We start from the raw sequence: 25022 nt of genomic DNA, 5'->3' as shown, positions 1-25022 counted from the left end.
AGGTTATGTCTCTTTTATATTTTGATGGAAGTCCAGTGACCATTATGATACAAGATACGATATCAAGCATTCTATATGCTCAATTATTTTAAGGTTTTCTTGTTTTTCTGATGTATCTCTGAGTAGGCTAGTTTAACAACATATTTTAAAACGCCACATGTTGTATTGATTGACCTAGATGCTGCTAGAAAAATTTATAACAATATCAAGTATTCATATGATACTAATCCTTTTTTGGATTTTCTTTTTGAGTCCATTTTAAGTCTCATTCGAGCGTTAAAATCATCAGACTGGGCAGCAATTAAGACAGCACTGTCTCTGCTTGATGCAGCCCTGTTGATTGCATCCATTGGGTTTCAGCAGCCCAGCTTTCCTTGTTGGAAGATGAGATGCGCAGAATGGAACGTGTTAATGTGAGTGACAGTTGAGTTCTGAAGCTTTGCATTTTCTCAATTTAAAGGACTGTCGTGCTCAAGTTGGTTAAAGCTCACCGTCTGTCCATTGGTTTTATAAGAAGGATGCACACACTATGTTCATGCAATTACAAGTCCATGTCATGAAACCATTAAAATAATCTGTACCATTTTCTGAGGTAATTCCAATCACTTTAATCATTAATGGAAGCGAAAAGCATAAAGTTTAGAGCCAGCGAGTGTTATAAGTCTTTAGTGAACAAGATAAATTGATAGATGGGTATGTACAGCTACTTTCAAATGTCTATGGATTGCATCTTATAAGTATGGAGATTCACTGCTTGCTTTCATACATAGACAAATATTCCCTTTCCCACTCTAAAACTGAGAGAAACTCAGCATGTCAGGTTTTGGATAAGTATGAATGCTAAAGTGGACATTTGTGTGTGCATTTTTGTTCCTACTTTTGGGTTCTGGTGATGTAAGTATCAAGTCGCAGCATGTAGTCAATAGTAACAGACTCTTGTGAATGCAAGTCTAAGAGGAAGACTACAATTTGTATGTATGTCTATTGAAATGCCACATGAAACTGGGATGAATACTACCCAAGATTTAGTATCCTATGTCTAACAGAACAGTCTGCCCAACCCAAAGTTTCACGGGAAAGTCTCAACGTTATTCTGTCAAGTAGACTTGGTTCAAAACTTAGTTTTGCTAAATTGAGTCAAAACTTCAAATTGTGCGAGGGGATGTTTCTCAAGGAATCTGTTCTGCTTATCATGAACTCATAAATTATAAATAAAGCATTTTTTGACAGAGATTCACATGTACACTATTTTCAATGAGAATCTGAATCTGGGACAACTACTTTGGGTTTCTAGCTTGTTGTCTGGCCATGAACAAAGAGGCTCAATGGTTGCTCGATATATTATCTCTTATACCTACTATCCATGCTGCTTTTGCAAATTTTCCAGCCCAAAACTTAGGCTTGGTCTTTTCATGAATAAACGACCAACACTGAGAAACTACGAGTAGTACACATAAAATACACACTGTTTACATGTTAGCTTATTTGCTCAGAGTTGAATTGCAGGGAATCCAATTGATTTTTTCATTGTAAAATTTCCAGGTGGGTTTCATGCTTTCTGGCATGGGTTCTCAAGCAGCAGATGTCTTCGCCATGGTATGCTCAATAATGAGACTATATATACTTAAATATGTCACTTTCAAATCTCATTTATGACCTCATGTGCAAGATCAAACACGGAAATCCAATGCTCATTCACTTAAGCATGAAGCAGCATAAAGGAAATATAAATATTTCAAAGACATGATTGATAGATTGGGTGCATTAGGCCTTTATTTTTTGAAGAAGACATTATTAAATAAATATACTACAGCTTTGATTTTCACTCTGCATTCATTATCCTTCACATCTGGTTTTCTAACCCTTCCTATTTTTTATCAAAACCTCGGGATCCATCTAGTGCCTTCTTGTGTCTGGATCTCTAGATATGCCAGGCTGAAATGCTCATTATGATCCCCACCAAGTGTCCATTGAAGCATGTGCAGGTCTGTATGGAGAGAAAGCAGCAACATCTAGAAAGCATGGCTCAATTAAGTGATAGTGAACCGAGAAATCCTAAGAAGAGCCATGCCTCTCAAGAACTTGGGGCCCTATAAGAGAGAGCGATGCCACCAATCCCAGGTGGTGAAAAAAGGGAGGGGCAAAGCAACCCAGAAATCCCACAATCCCATTCCAAACAGCCCTAGCATGTCTACAACCCCCGAGGTAATGCTGAATGGATTCCTCTGTTGAGAAATAGGATGCTTTAGAAGTAGTCTTGAACATGGACATAACTACAACCTCCCACCATGAATAGAAAGGAAAAAGAAAAGAGTTTTCTATTGGTGAGAGACTTCCAGATCCTTCTCCAAACAAGATTTTGCACATCTACTGAAATCTGAAATTCCTTTTGATGGGAGGCTTTGGAAGGCTTCCAGTCTCTAATGCTCATCTGGAATCTCCTAGAATTGTTAACAATGCATTGAAAGAAAGAGAGGCTTTCTAAACGATTTCCTGCATTAATCCCTGGGGTCCCACTGCAAGTACTTTATGGGCACTGCAAGTACTTTATGGGGAGGCCACAACCTCTAGGAGCCTAAAAGGATGTTCTTACGACTGGCGTCTAAAAGCTAGCCAGAAAAGCCATAAAACACTGCTGTAAACGACCCATAATCCTAACTATCTCAAAGCATGCATCCACCAAAATATTCTGATCCTTGTATCTGAAGAGCTTGCCCCAGACTGTAGACCAAAGATCAAAGCATCCCCATCAACCTGAGTATCCCAATCTGAACCCCTTTGGAGACCTATAACATGAAGTGGGATACCTATTCTCGAGAAGGACCCCATCCGTCTAGCAGCTCCACCCCTCAGATCACTGTATCAGGTTTATGTAGGCTCATGGACCCTTGGGTCTTCTGAAGACTTTTAATAAATCCTCTTTCTTTCTGGCGGTAGCATATTGTCTCCCCCCACAAGGGCCCAATCCAAAGGTAAAGCTGTGAAGATCCTAGGTGCCTTAATAATAAAGAATCCAAACAGTCCACATGATAGGCTATCTATCAATCTCTTCCATTGATGAGGTGGGATCCTCCAAAGTGTGTTCTTGAAGCTTCCCCAAGCTTTCTTTAGCGGCCATGAGGGGAAAGGAAGTCATCTTGAGGGCTACTGATAAAGATCCATCCCTGACCACCAACTCGCAAAGTAAATCGTGCAATGTAGATCTAGATCTATGATATTAAGGCCCCCATCTTACAAAGGGAGAATCAGGGTCTCCCAATCTGATTGGATTCTCGCAGCTCTCAAGAAAAAGCTAGAGTACTGGAAATTGGCAACTTGGCCTGTGCATGTTCGTCTTCGAATTGTGCAATCTATTAGCCAAAAAAAATAGTGCTAATTATATTACTTCGAGAACAAGATACAAAAGGTCAGCTTGTAGCTGACGGGCTGCGTTCACAAATCGGACACAGCCCTAAAAGGTAACACAATAAATCACTCCCTCACGTCGGGATAAGGCGAGTGTGAATGAACAGTCATCGGGGTGGTGAGTAGCGCCACTGAAGGCCCTGCGAAGTCTGCTCGAAGAAGAGGCCCTGAGTGTTCCAAGTCTGGAGGAAGCGTCTCCGCTTCTCTTGACCGGACCGGGAATCTCCCTGAATCTGGTCCCACTGGCCTCTGAGGGTATGAATAATCTCGCACCAAATATCAGTCATGATCTGGGCAGTCGATAAGGAGAAAAAACTCCTCAGGGGCGGCTAGCAGAGGAGAAGAAGGAGGGGGAGCGGGAACTGCCCTCGGCTGAGGAACCGTCGGAGCAGCTAGCTCTGCTGGAGAACTGAAAGAGGCGGGGGGGGGGGGAGGGATGGGGCTGCAACTGGAACTGGGGCTGAGAAGGAGGGGGAGAAGACTGAGGAGGACGAGGGAGCTGAAGCTGCGGGTCGGGAGACAAGGGGTGCAGTTGGGGGATGGGCTGGGGCTGGGTGGGAAGAGGCTGGGGAGAGGAAGAGAGGGGGACCTGAGGCTGTGGAGGGCGGGCTACCGTCGAAGAAGATGCTCTCCCATGTCCCTGGGGCGGCTGCCTGTCGGGTCTCTGAGGTGCAGCTACAGGCGGGGTAACCTCTGCCTCCTTGCCTTTATCAGAAATCTTCTTGTTCTTTCCTCTTTTCCTTCTAACCTCAATCCAGCCGCCAGCTATCTCTGGTCCGGGCTCCGGCTGCCTCTGCTCCTCCTGGCGTGGCTGCTCGGAGGGGGGAGGAGGGGGCGGAGAGGGGGGAGGCGGGGGAGGCCGAGAAGAGCTGGCGAAACGTGGGCAAGCAGCCGCCAGGTGTCCAAAGCCGTGACACCTCAGACACTGTCCTGGCTGTCCGGTGACTACCATGCTCTGGGTGATGCTGCCGGCACCTGTCACGATCTCGATCACTGCCGGGAGAGTCGCAGGATCCGCCACAGCCACACGGACTCGGGGGGCTCCTGCCGTAGTCACCGCATCGGCGAAAGTATCGTGCATAACCCAGCCGAAGTGGGAACCCAGGTCCCTAACAATCGGCCGTAGCTCAGCAGCAAGACTAGGAAAAACTAGCGTCACTGGATGGCGAGGTATACGGAACCGGGCATCAAAATCTGCTGCGCTGAATCCACGGTACCACGGGACTATCATGATAATCTTTCCATCCACTGACGTGGGGGAGCCAGCAATCAGGTTGCTCGCAGCTTTCGCACTGGAGAGTTTAAGCCAGAAGATGCCCCTTCCCATAAGGGCCACCTCCTCACTATGGCCGTCCTCTAGCATGAGAGCATGAGAGTGGACTGGAGCCAGTCCCTGATGGTTGATCTGGATGGGGAATGTCCAATGACTCTGCCATAGACCGAGGTAAGAGCAAAGTCATTGGCAACCTCCTGAACCCGAGATGATTGCTGCTCTGTCAGGATGACGCGGTAGGCATCTGGAGAGGGAGGGACCGTCTGGGCCTCCGGTTCCGGGCAGGGAGCCGCCATACCGCCAAGACAAACTGCGAGGCTTCCGATGAGGAAGAGGCTGTCACCCAAAAAAGGAGGGGGTAGAAGCAGGAGGGTGGAGCCTGGGTGTGGCGGGAACGGAGGTGGCGCGATGTGGAGGCGTGGAGGCGGGGGGCGGGTGAGGTGGGGCGGCGGAAGCGGAAGCGGGGGCGGGGGAGAGGCGGAGCGGGGACGAGGGGGCGGACGGGGGGCGGGGGTAATGGAGGGGCGGAGGGGGCGGGGTGGGGCGAATGGACGGGGGGGGACGGGGGTGAAGGCGGGAGGGGAAGGCGGTGGTGGAACGGGAGGGCGGAGAGGCGGGAGGGGGCGGGGCGGGAGGCGAGGGGTGAGGGGGCGGAATGGGCGGCGAGGGTGAGCGGAGCGGAGCGAGGGGGTAGCGGGATGGGGCGGAGGGGGGTTGCGGGGCGGGGGTGAGCGGAGGGGGTAGCGAGCGGGGGTAGCGGGGCGGGGGTGAGCGGAGGGGGTAGCGGGGCGGGGGTAGCGGAGCGGGGGTGAGCGGAGGGGGTAGCGGGCGGGAGGTGTGAAGCGAGGGGGTAGCGGAGTGGAGCGGAGGGGGTAGCGGGGCGGGGGTGAGCGGAGGGGGGGAGTGGGCGGAGGTGGAGCGTGGCGAGGGGGACGGAGCGGGGCGAGGGTGAGGGGGGAGGTGAGGGCGGAGGGGTAGGGGCGGGAGAGGGCGAGGCAAGGAGGGGGAGGTAGAGGTACGGCGGGGGAGGGGAAGCTCGCAATTGTGCAATCTATTATGATGGCGTATATTCAATTCTACTTGCCTCTTATTATGTTCAGCAAGGCTGATCTTGCCTCTTTTATATCTGAGGTTCTAGAAATCTTCTGGTGTTCTTGCCATGGCAAAAAAAGCTTGCGTTTGCTTTAGGTACAGCAGCTTTGTTCTCCAAAGATGCACGGAGGTCTTAATATTCTCAATATCCATCTGCACATTCTTGCCCATAAGGGGAAACTCATGCTGCAGTTTTTGCAAGATTCTCAACCATGGGCTGCCATGATTCGTCATTTACTCTTGCATGTTGAATCTCCAGCTTTTGGTCATTGGCAGCTTTCCTAGTGGGAGTTTCTTTTTGGTTCTGTGATAGGTAAAATCCTTGGCTGTCCTTTGGTTTCCCATTTGTTAATGGATTGGAAACATATCCTTTCCCACTTGGATTGGCATGGCAGTGATTCCTTGCAGGGCAACTCTTTTGGCATAAGATTACTTTGATGCTCCAACCTTTTCAGCCAGTTCCTCCATTGCATCTACAGGATCGTCTTCAAGACTGGACACTTTCTTCTACGGGGGGACTTGTCATGCCGCCGTCCTCTGCAATTTGCACATATTACTGTCTCTTCTCTTTATAAAGGTCTACTTCCTCCACCATTTATTTCACAAAAGGCAAATCAGCTTTGGCATCTTAATTGTCCTATGAAATGGTGGTGAAAACATTTGAGACAGATTTGGCATTCTAAGATTCCTCTCCGTCAGCAGGTTTTCTCGTGGAGAGTTTTGTTGGGTGTTCTTCCTCATGGACAACTCTAGGCACAACGACATATTGCTTCCTCTATTTGTCACAAATGTTTGGCTCCGAGAGAGACTGTGCCTCATCTCTTTTGGCATTGTCGTTCCTCTTGTGCTTTCTTGGACTTCCTTGGGCAGATTTTGAGAGCTCGGTTTCCTCAGATTGCTTTTGGAAAGTTCTTTTGGCTTTTTGGTGTACATCCACCCAGACAGGATTTTGATTTCTTTTTTGTTTGGGTTCGGTACTGGGCACTTTGGACTCTCTAGAAGGATTGCAATCATAGGGTCTTTGGTGATCCTATTTTTTTCAATTTCTCTTTCTTCAAACACTCTTTGCAGCAATCGCTCTTTGATTGCTTGTAATCTTGTGTCTTTGATCATGATGTATATTTGTCCTACAGTGAGATTTTCTCTTGATGTATTATAGCTCTCCCTTTTTGGGATAGCTTTTTTTGTAATGTAATGACTCAAAGATTCCCAAAAAAAAAAAAAAAGTGTGTGCGTGTGTGTATTGTTTCACAAAACGGTAGTACTCAAACTTATCTCTGTTTTTAGCTGTTTGCCATTTCCTGTGTAGTGCATTCAGCAGGTCATGATGAAAGGCATCCTCATCTACCTCCTCCGGAGAGTAGTCCAAGTACCTCTCTACCTCCCATTTTGGGAACCATTTTTTTAAATCTAGTGCCCATCCAGATGCCAAAATCTTACCCTTATTCGTCTTTTGGGACTTTTGACTTTCTACCCATGCCCTCTTTGGCAGCCTTTCATTATTCATGCGCTTGACCTTTGTGATGTATCTGAGTACTCTCTTCAAGGCATGCAACTCTATGGGTATGCATCCTGTCTCTAGGAGTAGGAGAGAGTAGGGTGTGGTAGCCTTGATGCCAAGGTGTCTTTTAATGAAAGATTTCTGCATTTTTTCTACATCATTCCATTTTGATGATGGTATAATTCCCCCCCACACCTCTACCCCATAGAGCACTGTTTGTACCACATATGTCCCAAAAATCATGTTTCGTACTTGCCACCTTCTTGTGTTGGTATTGCTGCAGTCATTTTCAAATTGATAATACTTTCCCCATCCTGCATCAATTCTCCGTTGCACACAGCTGCTCCATTTGTTATTGGCTGGAATTTCAATGCCTAAGTATTTGAATGAGTGCACTGTATCAACAAGTTGACCCATATATGAGATTGAAAGGGGATTACTTGGCTGTATAGTCTTGACTATCATGAGTTTAGTTTTGGAAACATTCACAGCCAGCCCACTTTCCGAACAGAACATGTTGAGGATATCCATCATTTGTTGCATCTTACCCTCACTATTAGTGAAAACAGCCACATCATCCGCATAAAGAAGCAAGTGAATCTCAAAATCTGCTAGGTAGAGGCTGGACAACACTCTTTTACCTGCTTCTGTGTGCATCAGTTCCTCAAGTCTATCAATGCATAAACCAAACAAGGTGGGTGAGAGTGGGCATCCTTGTTGACCCCCATATTGCTATAAAATTCTTGTGACATCCCGTCCTTACATTTTAATTGACATTTTACTTTCTCATAAAGTCTAAAGACAGCAAACCTTATTTCCTGAGGCACTTCTATGCATTCCATTCTCTCCCATAGCACATCCCTAGGCACCGTATCGAATGCCTTCTTAAAATCAATGAAGCAACATAAGAGTGCCTTCCCCTTAAGGCGGCTGTCCTCCATCAACACTCGGAGAGTAACTAGATGATCCACAGTGGAGTGTTTGGGCCTGAAACCCGCTTGTCCCATTGCCCTCTTCCTTTCTTTCTCTGCCCAAGCACTATATAGCTTGGCTAGAGTAGAGCATACCATAATGGTTCTGTAGTTTGACACTTGATTGCGGTCACCTCCCTTGTAAATTGGCTTGATCCAGTTCTCTTGCCAATCGGTTGGGAAACCATACACGAATGCTTGGTTTAGTGCCATTACTATGTGCCTTTGCGTGTGTTCATTGGACCACTTAATGAGTTCTGCTGTGAGGTGTATAGTGTCTGCTGCCTTCCCATTTGCCATTTTCTTTAGGCCATCTTGCACATCTTCCAATGAGAAAATACCTTGAGTATTACCACTGAGAGACATGCTCGCCATGGGCCGAGCCTTGGGATGCATGTAGAGTTGTAGAGTATTACCACTGAGAGACATGCTCGCCATGGGCCGAGCCTTGGGATGCATGTAGAGAGAGAGAGAGAGAGAGAGAGAAAAGGCAGCAAGTAGGAGGGAGGAAGGAAGAGAGTAGATAGGATTATATGTCACATCAAATGTACATTGCAATGAGGGGAGGGTACTTAATAGTACCTCCTTATCCCCTTTGATCTTTCTATCTTTCAAACACCCCCAAGTACTAATAATCCTAATACCCACCTACTTAACCAGCTTTTGGCCTTCATTACAACCATTCCTGCTAAATATAATTTTGTCCTCAAAATTGCAAGTGATGGTTAAACTCCAAAACTCCCTGCTGTAGAATGAACATGCTTCAACATGCATGCCACCTGGGTCAAAAGGAAAAGTAGGATAGTTCTTTGCCCTAGATGTTGTGGCACCTCCTGGGTCATGTATGCGTTGATCCCACCTAGCATGCTCATCCTCAAGATGCTCCACCATTACTTGTCTCGATGGAGTCTACCTTGCACACCACTTTATGCCTTGCTGTCCCCCTTGGGAGCATTCACTGCTTTTCATATATCCACCAGCATCTCTGGCTATGTTGTCTTGCCCAAATGCAATAAACTGAAAATCATCTTCATTATAGATGCTATATTTAGGCTTAAACATTTCCAAAATTTCTTGTGCTTCCTCAACATTCCAGGGATCTTCGATCCTCACATGTAAGGCCTTCTACCCTAGGCTGCACCGCTGTAATTTCCTTCTAACCATGACACCCATGAGGTCTTGGAAATCTGCCCATGTGTAGGGCTTCCAAGATGAAACCCTCATCTTAAGCTAGGTGTGGGCATTGTGCATGCCATTATAACGAATCTTGCCCTCATCATCCATTGGATATAACCTGAAATATCCTTCCAAAGCTGATTCTTCCCAGTTATTAGGATTCTTGGTTTCTCCTTCAAATCTGTGGTCTGTCAAAATATCTGTTAAGTGTCTACCACACTCTTGTCCGACCAAGCTCTTGCCATAATGTAAGAAAGACAAGTTATCTCTGACCACAGACGGTAGGCCCATGTAAGCATGGTGCACATTTGACGCAAGGGAACATCAATGTCCCACTCACCCCACAAACCCGTTTGCATATTGGGCATACGGTTCTACATAAATCTGTCCAGGCTGCAATTGAGGTGATGTAGACTCTATGTAGAGCCTCTGTGTGATTGAGATTGAGGCCAACTTCTCTTGTAGGGATTGTGCTTAAACACAGCTGAGAAATAAATGTTAGAGGGAAAGGCTCTCCAAAAGCATCCACACGAGGCTGGGATCTGCCAAATGGCAGTAGCGAAGACTGTCCTCTATTTGAGACATTTCTGAAAGAATATGCATCAGCTTACAGTGAGGCTTACACCTCAACAGAATGGCAAAGCTGAGCAGAAGAATCGCACCACCATGGAAATGGATAGATGCATGCTCACAAGTAAGAAGTTGCCTCACAGGTTTTGGCTGGAAGGCCTCATGTGTGCCAACTATATTTTAAATCGGGCTCCTACAAAGGCTTTGAAGACAATCACTCCCTATGAGGCATGGCATGGGAGAAAGCCTTGAGTGGACCACTTCAGAGTTTTTGGCTGTGTCGCATATGCCCACGTGCCTGTGAAGTTTAGACACAAGTTGATTTTTGTCAGTAGAGATGTCATATTCTCTGAAAATTCTGCACATACAAATGCTGAATTTCAGATTCCGGCCTCTTCAGATGATGTGTTTGAGGGGATGCTTCCTATAGCATTTGGTTCCCCCGCTGAAAATCAGAATTTACAGCAACCTCCGCCAGCTCCACAAGTACAGATTCAGCCCCCAGCTGAATTGGTACAACCTCAGGGTTTGGATGAAGTTGTCAGGCGTGAAATTCAAGAGATACACGCAGCCAAAACAGTCCCGCATTGGTTGCTTCAGACTCTCAGGGAGAGTAGGCTTGAAGCTCCATTGCCTGGCAGAACTCGTAGTGCAGTAAGGCACATGGAGGGAGCTCATTCAGTTCAATCAGCTTATGCAGGTACTCTTCTTGATGAGGAGGAGCTTGAGACATTTGAAGAAGCAAAAGATAATGTGCATTGGATGAATGCCATGCACGATGAGTTGCAGTCCATTCATAAAAATCAGACTTGGGATGTTGTGGATTTGCCACCAGGTAAGAATGCCATAGGTACACGGTGGGTTTTCAAAGTCAAAAGAAAGCGAGATGGGTCCATTGATTGGTACAAGGCAAGGCTGGTTGCAAAAGGATATGCTCAGAAAAAAAGCATAGATTATGAGGAGACTTTTGATCCTACATCCAGGATGACAACCATCAGGTCAGTTATAGCCATGGCTGCAAATTTTGAATGGAATGTTCATCAGTTGGACATTAAAACAGCTTTCCTTAATGGAGACTTGTTGGAAGAGGTTTATGTCAAACAATCTCCGGGCGTTGAAACTTCAGGAAATGCACTTCAGGTATGCAAGCTAAATAAAGCTTTGTATGGGCTGAAACAAGCCCCACGTGCATGGTATGCCAAAATTGATGCCTTTCTGACCAGCAAGGGGTTGCACAATAGTCCAACTGAGAGCACCCTCTACATCAAGAAGGATGGGGGGGATATTCTGGTCATCATTCTTTATGTAGATGACATGCTGCTCACCGGATCAAATGAGGAAGTAATTGCAGATTTCAAGGCCCAATTGAAAGCTACATTTGATATGTCAGACTTGGGCTTGTTACATTTCTTTTTGGGGATCCAGTTTATTCAACAGAAACGTGGCATTGTTATGTCTCAGTCCAAGTATGTTCAAAAGCTCTTGGATAGATTCAACATGCATGATTGCAAGCCTATGTCCACTCCCATGGAGCCGGGGCTGAAGTTTACAATGCATGATGCGGGTGAATCAATTGATGTCACATTCTATAGTCAGGCTGTTGGATGCCTCATTTATCTCTACAATACACGACGTGATATTCAGTTTTCAGTTTCTCAGGTGAGCAGGTATATGCACAGCCCAAAGATTATACATTGGCAGGCTGTAAAACACATCTTCCGTTACTTGCAAGGTACAAAGTCTTTTGGATTGATGTTTCCCAAGGGGGGTGACTTGCAGATGCATGCTTACAGTGACTCAGATTGGGCTGGAGACTATGATACTAGGCAGTCCACCAGTGGGAATTGTTTCTTTCTAGGGCATGCTTGCATTTCTTGGTTGAGCAAGAAACAGTCTACAGTGGCTACCTCCTCATGTGAAGCTGAGTACAGGGCAGCTTTCATAGCGACAGTTGAATGTGTTTGGCTGCGTCGTTTATTTGTTGATCATCATCTTTCATTGGAGGGTCCTTCTCCGATTCTCACTGATAGTCAGAGTGCTATAGCAGTGGCAAAGAATCCTGTGTTTCATGCTCGCACAAAGCACATTGAGGTTCACTATCACTATGTCAGAGAGAAGTTGCATGCCGGAGAGATCAGTATGATCTATGTGTCACACATGACAATGTTGCAGACATATTCACCAAAGCACTTCCACGTGAAAAGTTGAGGCATTTCGTAGTGCCCTGAACTTATATCCTTTTGGTGATTGATCATTTCCTTGTACATGACATTGGCACTACAGGGGGGTGTTAGAATTATTATTATAATTCAGCAGTCACCAATGTAATGTAATAAGTAGGTTAGGGGCACATTTCCCTCCTTTAGAGGTTTTTCCCCCTAACCACAGTTAGTTCACTAACTACGGTTAGTGAAGGATAAGGTTTTGTCACTTAGACAAAACCCATCCCACTTTTTGTATTAGTCACTTCTTCTATTGCAAGTACTACGTTCAGCTCTCTTGCTTCTTGCTCTCTCACTCTCTCATTTCTAACAATCAGTAGGAGATCCATTCAGAGGATGACTTCACTTTTAGATGCCTCGTGTACTACGAGATCCTAGGTTGTTACCATTGTCTCTTTAGGGGATGGGTTTGGACTCTTAGAGATGCTTGCAGGCTCCTCTTCGGGCTTGACAACTATTAAAAATGGGGTGAGAGACAAGATCTGAGGCATGAACTGATGTTGATAGATTGTGTGATCACAGCAAGTACATAGCCTCTTTTATAGGCTGGGCAAGCCTTATCTTCCCACACAGACACCTCATAGATGAGGTCACACACAAGAGAATCTAGATCCTATAATCTAGGCGAGGAATCACACCTACCATATGAGGTGGCACAAGTGGCCTCAAGACTCTTCACACTCACACAAGTGTTGGACACTCCTAGGACTCTAGGACCACACACACTAGGACCACACACACTAGGACTCCGATTCCAACAAACCCATTCGGAGCTAGGGTGCTCTCGTGGACATGGATCCCAAAACAATAAGCGAAATGTTGTTGGAGAACTCCCACGACATTGTTGAAATGAAGAACGTGATGGGTAGAAAGAAATCGAGGAAGAAAGCGCATAACAGCTTATAGACTACTGGTACGAAATCATTCCATTGTCGAGACCATCATGCTCAGGGTCAATAGAAGACAACAGCGAGGCTTCTGTGAATGGCTGAAAAGTCAGACGGGCTCTGTGCACGAATTGGAGGAATACACCCAGAGTGAGAGCTTCTTGTGGCGCAGGAGCAGCTGCGTGAGCAGCTAGAAGCAGCATGGGCAGTTTGATGGCGAGAAAAGAGTATAGCTACGTGGGCAGTAGGAGAGGTTGCTTGGGCAACTAGAAGCAGCATGGGTGTACAGGCAGGTCTTGGCAGCAATCCTGTGGAGAAACAGGTGTACGGGCACTCAGCAGGCCGGAGCAGCATCAGAGGCTATATGGCGCGCGTAGGAGCAACAAATTAGGCCTGTTGTGCGGGCAGATGACGAGCAGAGGAGCGGGTAGAAGATCCGCAGGATGGCGGGCAGAATGAGCGGTTAGACATGATAGGAAGGAGAATTTGAAACAACGAATCCAAGCTCAACGATTTGCCTGATTCTTTTGCCATCGGTCATTTCCGCATGCGCCCAGAAGCTTGAGGATACCTTTGACGTATTCAGCGCATGTCTGTAAAGAAAGCGTACTTGTTGACGCTGTTGCGTGTAGTAGACAACAAGAGCCACTACAGAGACACTCACAATGCTTTCAAGCAAAGGATTCTTCAGAAGAAGGCTGTGGTCTCACATCGATCAACATGAGCTATTTCAGGACAGAAACTCCACGCTTGGTATGCCGGCTATATCCTTCAAGAAGGTAACGCCTCAGCTAGTGTGATGCAACAACACTCAAGAATGACTATGATCTTTGCCCATAGAGTGACTCCTGCGATCTTGTGCTTGCAACATGTCTTCATGGCAGTGCTGTCGGCTCTTAAGCAGTTGCGGGCGTCTTCTCAGCCAGCAGCTCACGAGTCAACAATTGTAGACAGGTTCCAAGTGAGGCCAAGGAGAAGGAGACATGGCTCTGATACCAACTGTTAAAAATGGGGTGAGAGACAAGATCTGAGGCATGAACTGATGTTGATAGATTGTGTGATCACAGCAAGTACATAGCCTCTTTTATAGGCTGGGCAAGCCTTATCTTCCCACACAGACACCTCATAGATGAGGTCACACACAAGAGAATCTAGATCCTATAATCTAGGGGAGGAATCACACCTACCATATGAGGCGGCACAAGTGGCCTCAAGACTCTTCACACTCACACAACTGTAGGACACTCCTAGGACTCTAGGACCACACACACTAGGACTCCATTCCAACAACAACTCCACCAGCTTGTAGATGACCATCGTAGTGATGGCACACTATAGCTTCTACTCTCTCCATGGTCTTAGATTTTTTTAATACTAGTGTCTCTTTATTATGTTGTATTTGTTTTGGGTATAGATGCCCGCTTAGAGGCCCCACCCATTCAGCTCATTGTATTTGCTTCTTTTCAATCTCATAGACCCTTCAGAATTTTGATGACTTTTAATGAACTTTCTTCCTTTCTTTCTTAGTTTATACAATGAAATTTTCCCCCCAGAAAGTTTTGGCATTATTGCATATGATTTGGCTTCTGGTTTCTTTTTACTTGCGTGAGAGGATTCTCCTTCCCCCTCCCCCCCCCCCCCCCCCCCCCCCTTCTGAATATAAGAATATATTCCATTTCGAGAACAAAGAAACATGTGTCCTGACAGGACAGGTAGAGCTGCATCCTTAAGTAAGCAATCAAGCCAGATTATGAAAGACCAACAGGGCAGAACAAGGGGCTCCGATCTAAGGACCCAGCTAGAGTAAAGAATACGAGGTGACCTTCGCGGGACAGGTAACACCTAAACATGCAATACCACAAACTGGACTCCAGATCTTTAACCCACTAGAGACAATTGACAAACCTTACAAGAAATGCCCAAGAGCAGAGGGAGGATAGTAGCATCAAAAGAAACAGAAGCTTCATCTCAAGTGGTGAGAGTCAAGTAGGTACTCCAAAGCTGAAGATGTGGGTTTGGGAGGGGGGCGGGGGGGGGGGGGAGGGACAAGCTTCGCCCATTTTTACCCTGTAAAATTGTGAATGTTAAAACTAGGCTTTGCAACAATTATGTCAATTTTTCAGTTCTCTGTTTTCCTTTTGTCATGAAAAGGACTGTCTGGTCCATATTAGCACGTCCTCTTTGCATGACTCTATTTGGACCACTATTTTTTGTGGCAGGCAAATCGAAGATGGGAGAAGAGACAGGCAAAAGCTGTGGTATGTGACTATAGTGGCATAGTTACTTTAATGTTTGGAAATAATATTGATGTGCAAACACACAAAACTTGAAATTGGTACAAGTCTAGAAAAAAATTCCCCAAATGACCAGTACAGAAGAAATGAGGCTGGGCTGGATAACCAAGTGTGCTTGCTTGCCGAAACTTGGTGTGCTTGTTTTGAAAACTTTTTCTTGCATTCTTCCATAATTTTTCTCTCACATGCTTCCCTACCTGTAGGAAAGTGCCAGAACAAAGATGATGAAAGAGAAAAACAAAAATCAGAGTGGTCCGTGGTGGCAAAGTCAGTGGAGCTGGAGACCTGAAGGAACTGACACACAATATCCAGGTAAATAGTTTCTAATAGTGTTCCTACTTATTGCAAAGAAAAAGAGGTCTTGTATGATCATTTTCCCGATTTTTTATAGTCACATGAAAAGCCTTACTGAATCTTTTGTTGAATTCATTATAGTGGATGAAGAGGCACAGGAAAGAGCTGCAAAAGCTGCAGCAGCAGCGAGGAGATGGAGGGAATACTCAAGAAAGGGTGTAGATAGAATGCAAATTTATAATCTTCCTGAAAATGCCAAGTCAGGAGCTCAAACTGAAGGCGACAACCAGAGTCCAGAGATGTCACAGAAATGAAATGTCTTTTTTGGATGTAGATAGTTTCAAAGCAGTTGCCCCAGATTTCGGGGAAAATTGTAGAATTTATTGGCTCTCCCACGTTGTAATTTTAACATGTATATACTGTTGTAACATTGTAAGCTATGATTGTTTTGGTTTAACATGCGCATCTGTTAGCTGAAGAATGTCTATTATATTCATGGATTCATCAGGACAAAAAAGCGCCTGTATTGAGCTAAAGGTTAAATTCAGAATTGCCTTCCTTCCCATAGTCTGAGCCTTGGGGATAGGTGCCATGAATTGTCCCTTATGACCATGTCAACCTCTTGTATTGTCAAACAGAGGGTAGGTACATCAAGACAGTACTAGTAAGACGGAAGGTGACCGTTGGACATGTCTCTAGTGCGAAACCATATTGTAGCATGTGATATTAACACCTCTTATGGCAGCAGCTACAAACTGCATGGATGATGAAAGGACCCTCCACGGTAATTTTTGTTTGTCTACCTTGGTCATGCCATACTCTCTAACCCTATTCAAAGTAGGTGATGATATGAAATGAGACATTTGTGTTAAGAATTGACTACAAATAATGTTGAGTGGAGTGCACCCCTTCCTAGGAATCATATGCAAGAGCATAAGCTCTCAAACCCTTCTACACAAAACTCCTCAACCAAACCTCATGGGAATGGGAAGTAATGGAAGAAGCATGTGCCAGCAAAAGCATACCTCTATCTCCCCTAAAATGGTGCCAAAAAAGTTTAGTTCGATGGTGACTCCACGTGAAGAGGAGATCTTGGAGGAATGCCGAGGGAACTCTCTGCCTCTTTCCACTCCTTGTGGGAGCAATGCAAGCCCATGTGGTCCAAGGTGTCACTCCAATGTCTTCCAGAGTTGTAGCAATGTGAATCCTCAAGAGAAGAAAGGGGAGGAGGGAAAGAGGGATGGGATGGAGGGGAAAGGAGAGAATGGAGGGAAGGGGATACATGAGTACAAGAAGGGGGAAGGGTATGAGAGGCATTAACACACAAATGCAAGAACAAGGGAAACATAGACAACACTTCTTAGAAAGAAGCATATCTTCTATTTCTCAAACTTGCATCCATACAACTTGTGGCCAAAAGTCAAATTTTCTAGTTTTTATACATAGCACCTTTTGCTCCTCCTGACCACTCTCCCTATTTTGCATGTTGGAAGCACTTGGGCCATGCTCCAAGGTGGAATTCCATTCTCATTCAAGGCGGGCAAGTTGAAGTCCATCAAGATGACCTCAGTATCGGGTGCGGTGTACAAGTCTATGCAAAACCTTTATACATAGGGATGTCTTGGAACCAAAGATGTTTCAACTTAAGGAGATAGACACAACGGGTCTACCAGTCAACTAGTATGGGGTCTGGGGAGACTCCAATAGCAAGGAGAGCAAAAAAGTAGAAAGATAGGGCAAACCAGGTGAAGGACAATCTGGCGCTTTAGACCATACGAGGCCACCTTTTGGAGTGAAAATGAGAATTATCAATGATAATCGGGATCCCCACCATCACAACAATGACAAATGTCCATGTCCTCTTCTAGCACCAAAGAAGTGATGACTCGATCATAAAATATAAATCATATAATATTGTAAGTGGGAATCGAGCTAGTGCCACTGCGTGATGGAGCGAACCCTCTCCCTCCACTAAGGAATGAGAGGGAAGATGTGTCTGGAACCACCTCCTTGGCCAACGTCACTACCTCGTTGGCCAGCACCTCTTGATCCAACAAATGAGGAGCAATGTGAGTAGGAGTCCCACATTCGAGTGGAAATTCTGGTTTCCAAGCAGCATCCACTTCCACCCCATGCACCAGTTGGGAAACATCAAGATAGAGGAAGAATGCAACAAGGATTTCACCTACACTTTTTGTCATCAAATGGATATGCTTAGGGAGGTGCAGACCATTACAAAGGAGTATGAGCACAACAGTTTGAGTCCTTGATAGAAGGAAAGCCCGATCGATTGCATGAGCCAAGTAATTTAAGGGATTCCAAGGATACCTCTACTAAAAGAAAAAAACTCAAAAGGTCACTAATCCAGAATAGAAGTCCATGACACATGCTATAGCTATGTTAAGCCATAAGGATTGTTTACAACAAAAGGAATTGAAATCACAACTAGCACAAGGAGATAAATTAAAGGGTCACTACTGCAAGATGGTTGCCATTTGAGAGAGCAAAGCAAGAAAGGATAATTTGAGGCCACAAAATTGCTGGACTTGAGGAGGAGGCAAAAGTAGCTATTGCGTAAAATGCAAAGTTGAAATATGCATTGGTAGATTCCAAAAGAACAATTGTGATCTTGAAGAACTGCAAATCAGACTATAGAGAGCACAGAGAGATGCAAAATCCACTCAAGCCATGCTTATAGTTGAGCGAAGAAGGGTGGGCGACCTCTTGGACCAACTCAAGAATGTGAAGTTACATTAGTTGATCCTTCAATTATAGGTTGATGAGATTCAAATAAAATGAGATACTTTGTGCCAATATATAGAGGCGTTCAAAGCAATGTTAAATAGAATATAAATGATTCAAACTAGACTATGTTTTGGCATTGATTTTGTTAACACTACTATGTATTGATCTTCTATTGTAAAGAAATATTGAGACAATTCTCTTTCTCTCTCTCTCTCTCTCTACCTTTTTTCCTTTTATAGAATATGTAAACTAGGGACCATGTTCTAGGACTTTTAAAGATTACCTTTCAAAATTATAGTTATTATTATAGGCTATTAAATTTTAATTTTTACTCCATTCCCTCTCTCACCCTTTCCTCCCTAGGGGACTAGCACAAAAGCACAAGTCATAATCATGAATTTGCAAACCCATTGTACCAAATCCTAAACTTGTAGAGTTGATTTATAGAAGTAGGGATGCAAGATTTGTAGTTATGTAAAGTCACTTCATTGGGTCTCTTTAGAGCCTAATTTTTATGTGCACTACCACACATCCAAAAAGGCTATGAAAATCTCCTACTTGATACTCCATTCCCTCTCTTAACCCCCTTGCTCCTCAAGTATTATCGCAAAAGTACAATTCATGATCATGGATTTATAATCACATTATACTGAATCCTAAACTTGATTGAGCAAGGGGAAATGTGAGAAAATATATAGGAGTAATGCAAGATTTGTGGTTGATGTAAAGTCATGTGATAATGACAAACACTTATTATGCACTTCCAAATCTTAGGACTAATAGGGTTCATTGTAAGAAGACAAGTTTACATGTTATGTGGGTTGCTCATGCCAAAGACATAATATATATATTTTGTTGCAAACTTAACAATTCAACAATACACAAATGGAAACTTTGAAATCAAACATCGTTCTAGTGAAATTTTCACTTTTGATGTGCATTAGCACACATTGAAAAGGGGATTCAAATAGTCCCTTTTTTCATCGAGCCTTTTTGGAGCCCCATTTTGATGTACGGCACTACAAAAAATAAAAGTCTTTGGAAAGATCCCAATTTCCACTCCATTCCCTCTTTGAACCCTTGCCTCCCTCAAGGACTAGCGCAAAAGTACAATTCTTAATCATCACATTGTATTGAATCCTAAACTTGATTAAGGACAATTGTGAGAAATCTATGGAAGGAGGAATGCAATATTTGTAGTTGATGTGAGGGCATGTGGTAACTTCCCAATCTTAAGACTAATAGGCTCTCAATAGGCTTCAGTGTAAAAAGACAGCTTTACATGTTACTTGGATTGCTCTTTGCAAAGGCAAGCTATGTTTTTGTTTGGGAACCTAACAAATTTGTTAATGCACAAATACAACCAAATTTTCTTACATGGGAGGTCAGGCCTGAAAAAGACACATAGTACAAAAATTGGCAGTGGGGCACACTCCACAAACCCTACTTTGATGTGTCTCTCTTTGCTTGGCTGCACTCTGCTTTCACCTTTGGAGTATAGGCCTTGGCTTGGCTACCCTCAGACTTCTTCATCTCCTATGTATCCTCTTCTTTGGCCCCTTCTTGGCCCCTTCTATATGTTCTATAGTGGGTTTTCCTTGCCCCTCATCATACACTCTAGGTCCTCAATTGAATCCTTTGAAATCTCTTAGCCATTCTTGCCTTTGTCCTCTAGATCCATATTGATCTTCCTCTAAGGGAAGGAAAAAGAGTAGCCCCAGGGAGATCCATGATGTCCACACTCGTAACCGATCCTTACCCTTATAGATGTCGAAGTACTGGGAACAAAGCTCATCCAAGTGTGCAGTCAACTCTTTGTAGGTGGGGACCATTGCAAAACAAACAAGTTTTGAAAAGAGTATGGTCATTATTAGCATAAACCTTTCATATAAAGGACACAAATAAAAAAATAAGGCTTCCCATATCAAAATGGAAAAATAGATCAGATGAATACGGCAAACTATTAGAACTCACCTGAATGACAAACCTGGCAGGTTCACAACAAGAATTGCAATTTGGATATCGAAGTAGAGGAAGGAAAGATGGGCATTCATAGGGTGGGAAAAGGTTGATCTAATAAGAGTCGATGACATAGAATCCACGGTTTGGGAGAAGCAGCAAGTTGTGCAGAGGTAATCTTCAATGATGATGAGGGCATGTGATCCTATGAAGACTCACCTGAATGTCTACTATGTATCAAAACTCACCAACAACTATTAACACCATGTGAGAGGTATGATAAGAGATGAATTGCACATGAGCGGGATGGGACTGAGCCACATGGAAGGCTTCATAATTAGTAAATCTTGAAAGATAGGTCTTTCGTTCTCATCCTTCCAATGTTGAGATATAATTGGAACATGGCCCTGGGCTATAGCCAAGTTTGCTAGTACGAGTGAATCTGTCAATGAATCCCTAGGGTTCACGAATGTCCATAGTAGCAACCATTGGGCATAGGGACAACATTGAGACTGATGAGGAAATCATCCTGATCTTGCTCACCAATAGTAGCAATGTTTAAAGTTAATTAACTAACCTATAAAGGTGTTGTGATTGTTTTGCATCCCCATGAGAAAAAGCGTATCACCCAACCTATTATGGTCAAAGGCTAGCCCATGAACTTCCTCAAACAAGCATGTACTATGTGCTTGGAACAATTGGAGGGACTCTGCCTCTCCATTTTGTCTATCCAGCTTTGGTGTCTTACCGCATCCTTCCACCAAAAGATAGCCATCAATAGGGTCTAAATCTAGAAACTACAAGATTAGCATGTTTTGTGTAGAGAGAATCATTGGGGTAGTAATTAAAATTTCTTACAATTTCACCACTATTAGAGAGCCAATTAGTGTGCTAGTTTGAATCTAAAATGTTATGAGTCTAGCGTCTAAAAAGCACACACAATGGGGTGTATTGGGTGGATCATACCTTGAACTACAAGTACATGGGACTTTGATATTAATTGTAACACATAAGAAATGATATTGCTATGCCTATCAATAGATAGCATAAGTGTGGTACTCAAGACAATCTAGGGAATGCAAATTAGTCTCTATCAACATAATTTGAGGGTTTGAAAATGAGGCTAAGATAGGAACATTTCACAATCGATGTGGACTATGTGGCTCATTTATAGAACTCACAATCAAGATTCACTCGTCAAATAGCTAATTTGAGGATAAAAGCATGGCCAATGGTCAATGCATCAATAAAGATTCTCTGACAAGTTCAAATCGATGAGAGGTATTATGAAACATTTAGGGTAGCATTGAGAGAATTGATGGTAAAAGCATGGGGGGAGTCAAATATTTTGCATTCTAATTGCTAACAATGATTTTGATTTGATAGGCACATAGAGCTCGAAAAGATGATCACTTTTCCTTTTTGGAGAATGGAGAAATTCTTCTTGGATTGCAAGTTACGCCTTGTCGAAATTTTGATCGAGAAGAGGCCTTTGATGATGATGTGGCACAAGGATTCATATGCTGAATTCCAAACTATGCTTGGCAGGGGCTATGTGCTTAGGTGGCACTTGGTGATGTGGCAGTTAACCTAAACTTAACTATGGTTAAAACTCTTATTTGCCACATATCCTTATCCTCTCCACATTCAAGGTCAGATGAAATTAACCAAGGTTAAGTCCTATCCTCCATGTGTCTTTTATGAGACCTTGGAGAAGAGATGGCAATTTCGTCCGTCGATGGCATCGCTTGTGGAGGCCATCGTTGTACGTGGTTGTTGGAGCTGTGGATGCTTGGAGTGCCAGTGTAGAGGCTGTCGGTTAAGGGCTCATAAAGAGCACAAGCCTGTTGATGCTCCTTCCTTTGTGGAGGAGGTCCCCGGGTCTGTTTTGCTTTGTAGAAGGGAGCCATAAGAGGCGGCTTTTGGAGCTAGGGAGTCGTGAGCCTGAGAGCTCATTCTAAGTTGGTTGGAGCACCATTAGAGGCATTAGAGGATTGGCAACGCGGCACTGCATTGGAGAGGTGTCGTTGAGGCTTTGGAGGTTGCAATACACTGAAGCTCATCGTTGGAGCTTTGGAGAGCTTAGTTGCAGAGCTGCATAGTGAGACACATTGTGGAAGAGCTAGTTTGCATGCGGGTGATGTTCTACTAGTGCAAAGCAAAGTGGAGCAGCTACAATGGCACTGTGTGCTGGTCATGTTAAGTCACAAGGGTTGGAAATCCAGCAGGCTGACGGCATTACTGAATGAGCCGTGTGTGGGCTATAGTATTATTGTTGAGTTGCCTCAATCGTTATGGGTTGTGGGGCTGTAGAGTTGTCTTTCAAGCTGCTAGAAGAGGCTCTTTGAAGCATTAGTGCCTTAGGCCATGAAGGATTGCTGCAACTTATTGAAGGAGTTGTGTAGGAGTCAGCTTGTTGAGATGAGCTCGTGGCCTTTGTGCTTGCATGTCATTGCTTGCAGGAGGTGCCTCATGGGTTGTAGGCTCTAAAGATCTCTCTCTTCCTCAAGGAAACTCTCTTGATATAGAAATCTCTCTCGACTATCTCTAAATAGAGACTTCATGATCCCTTTCTCTTTGAGAACTAACTCTTTCTCTCAATGCAAACCTTTCTCTCTCACTCAAAGTACAAATGAAGATGAACACACACTCTCTCTCAACTCATAATCTTTCGATGGACGGAATTCCTTTTGCAATGGAAGAATCTCTCCCTAATGGAATGACAAAAATTTCTTTCATAGCAATGAATGGAATTTTCATTCAATGGACGGAATTCTCTCAATCTAAATCCTAAAATCTAACCTAGGAGAAAACATGTGCTCCTAAGGCAAGCCTACACCTAATCTAGGAGACTAGACCTAAGCTCTGATACCATGACAAAACATGTGCGCCTCAGGATCTATGGAGCACTCTAAGGTGGATGGAGCCTATGTGGAGACATGATGAAGAGAGTGCTCATGACATGTACCTCAAGTCAATTAGGTTCCAAGATAGATTAGCTTGGACTCATAAAGAGAATCTTGAGATAGTGCAAAGTGCTTGATTGATATTACTTCAAATGAACCTCCCTTTTATAGGTGAGGGTACTTACATCCATTTTCTTGCTCACATGTGGAATATCTCCTCCATGCCATGTGGCAGCTTGCCCTTTACTCATATCTTTGCTCTACATGTGCTCATGGCACCACAACTCTCAACAAAATCTACTCGATGAATGAAAATACTTTATAATGAATAAAGTGAACATTGTTTGGAGTCAATTACTTTTTCAAAATTTTGCAAATATTTAGTTAGGTAAATGTGTGTGTGTGTGTGTGTGCGCGCACACATGCAAATGCACACACATGTGCACACACGTATGTGCTCAAGGGGGTCACTCATAAATATGTAAGTAGCACGTGGGTTCTTAAATCCCTTTTTCACATATAGAGGGTATCATATAAAGGGGGTATTCACAGATTGAAAGGAAAAAAGGTATGATTTATTCATGATAAATTTATAGATAAGGGGTTTTATAAATATGACTTGAAAGCACGTGATATATAGGTTTTATACATAGTGAACTTCCCCCCCCTCCCCCATGTGTGTGTGTGCCTACAAGACTATGTGCAAGTGAGGTGCGAGTGTGCATGCATGTGAGTGCTAAAAAGAGGGGCTAGAAATAAATACTCTCTTAAACTTTCTATATAAGTCAACTTAAACTCAATCTATACTCTGAGTTCCTATGGCAAGAACTAAGAACACTACTAGACAAAAGCCTTCAAGTGTAGTGACTCTTACTAGGATAGCAGAAGCAATAGCTAAGACTTCTTCCTCCTAGCCTTCGTCCCCTAGTAGTATGGCATCATTTGAGCATACACAAGAGGATTCTCCTACCCCACCCCCGGGGGTCCCCCTCCAACATGCCCTCCTCAATCCTCTCCTCCATCCCCTCCTCCCTCCATAGTAAAAAAAACCCTAGTCCATCTCCTGATGCACAAAATACTCCTAAGCCTAATAGATAGGATAGTGACAACAAGGAAATCCCCAATCCACCCCCTGCCCCTATTGACAACACTTTTACAGGGTTGGGAGACATCCTAAATCTATATGCAAATATGACCCCTTTCCTCCCCATCAAGGAAACAACTTGCAAGTACACCTTACTTCCAGGTCTCTGGTGGTGACTTCATTCCTTCTATTATAGTTATGGATGTGATGGCACACTAACAGCTAGTTTGACCACACCACTCGTTCAGGCACAACCAACTTAAAATATTCCTTGATGTAACATTGATTCTACCCAAACCCAAAAAGAAAATGTTTTCAAAGCATGGAGGAAGTACGAGAAAATCAAAGGAAAAAGCCCAAAGCAAATTGTAGGCCATGGAGCAATGTTGTCTATGCCAACAAGCTTCTAAAGTTAAGAGGAGGAGGCCACAAGGCATAAAATCTCTCCAAGAGATGCAAATGTACCAAAGTACTATGGAGAAACTCATCCCTTCTACCTTATTCCAACATGTGGTTCATTGGATTGCATAATTATACAAGAGTGATGTGCAATTCAATGCAATGCTTTGGAGGCAATACAAGAGTCCATAGCACAGATGCTTACTAGGGTTCTAGACGACACTAATCTAGGTGTTTTCCATGC

The 25022-nt window shown here is 44.1% G+C and overlaps 1 protein-coding gene across 1 annotated transcript in view; it reads left to right on the top strand.

Annotated features, from left to right (window-relative positions):
• The window catches only part of LOC147899689 (chaperone protein dnaJ C76, chloroplastic-like), a 33743-nt gene extending 17601 nt beyond the window's left edge, over positions 1-16142 (top strand). Inside the window, exons 5-9 of the mRNA XM_087378282.1 lie at positions 332-413; positions 1543-1596; positions 15317-15355; positions 15595-15703; positions 15827-16142. Of these exons, the coding sequence (XP_087234408.1) occupies positions 332-413; positions 1543-1596; positions 15317-15355; positions 15595-15703; positions 15827-15999 (457 nt within the window). The 3' untranslated portion in view covers positions 16000-16142. The remainder of the gene's footprint in view (positions 1-331; positions 414-1542; positions 1597-15316; positions 15356-15594; positions 15704-15826) is intronic.
• The last annotated feature ends 8880 nt before the right edge of the window (positions 16143-25022 follow it).

The sequence above is a fragment of the Dipteris shenzhenensis genome, chromosome 8, assembly GCF_047967505.1.
Source record: "Dipteris shenzhenensis isolate YYH24624 ecotype China chromosome 8, Dip_SZ_1.0, whole genome shotgun sequence".
Taxonomy (NCBI): Eukaryota; Viridiplantae; Streptophyta; class Polypodiopsida; order Gleicheniales; family Dipteridaceae; genus Dipteris; species Dipteris shenzhenensis.
Note: the sequence above shows the minus strand (reverse complement) of the source record. Positions and strands in the feature narration are given on the sequence as shown.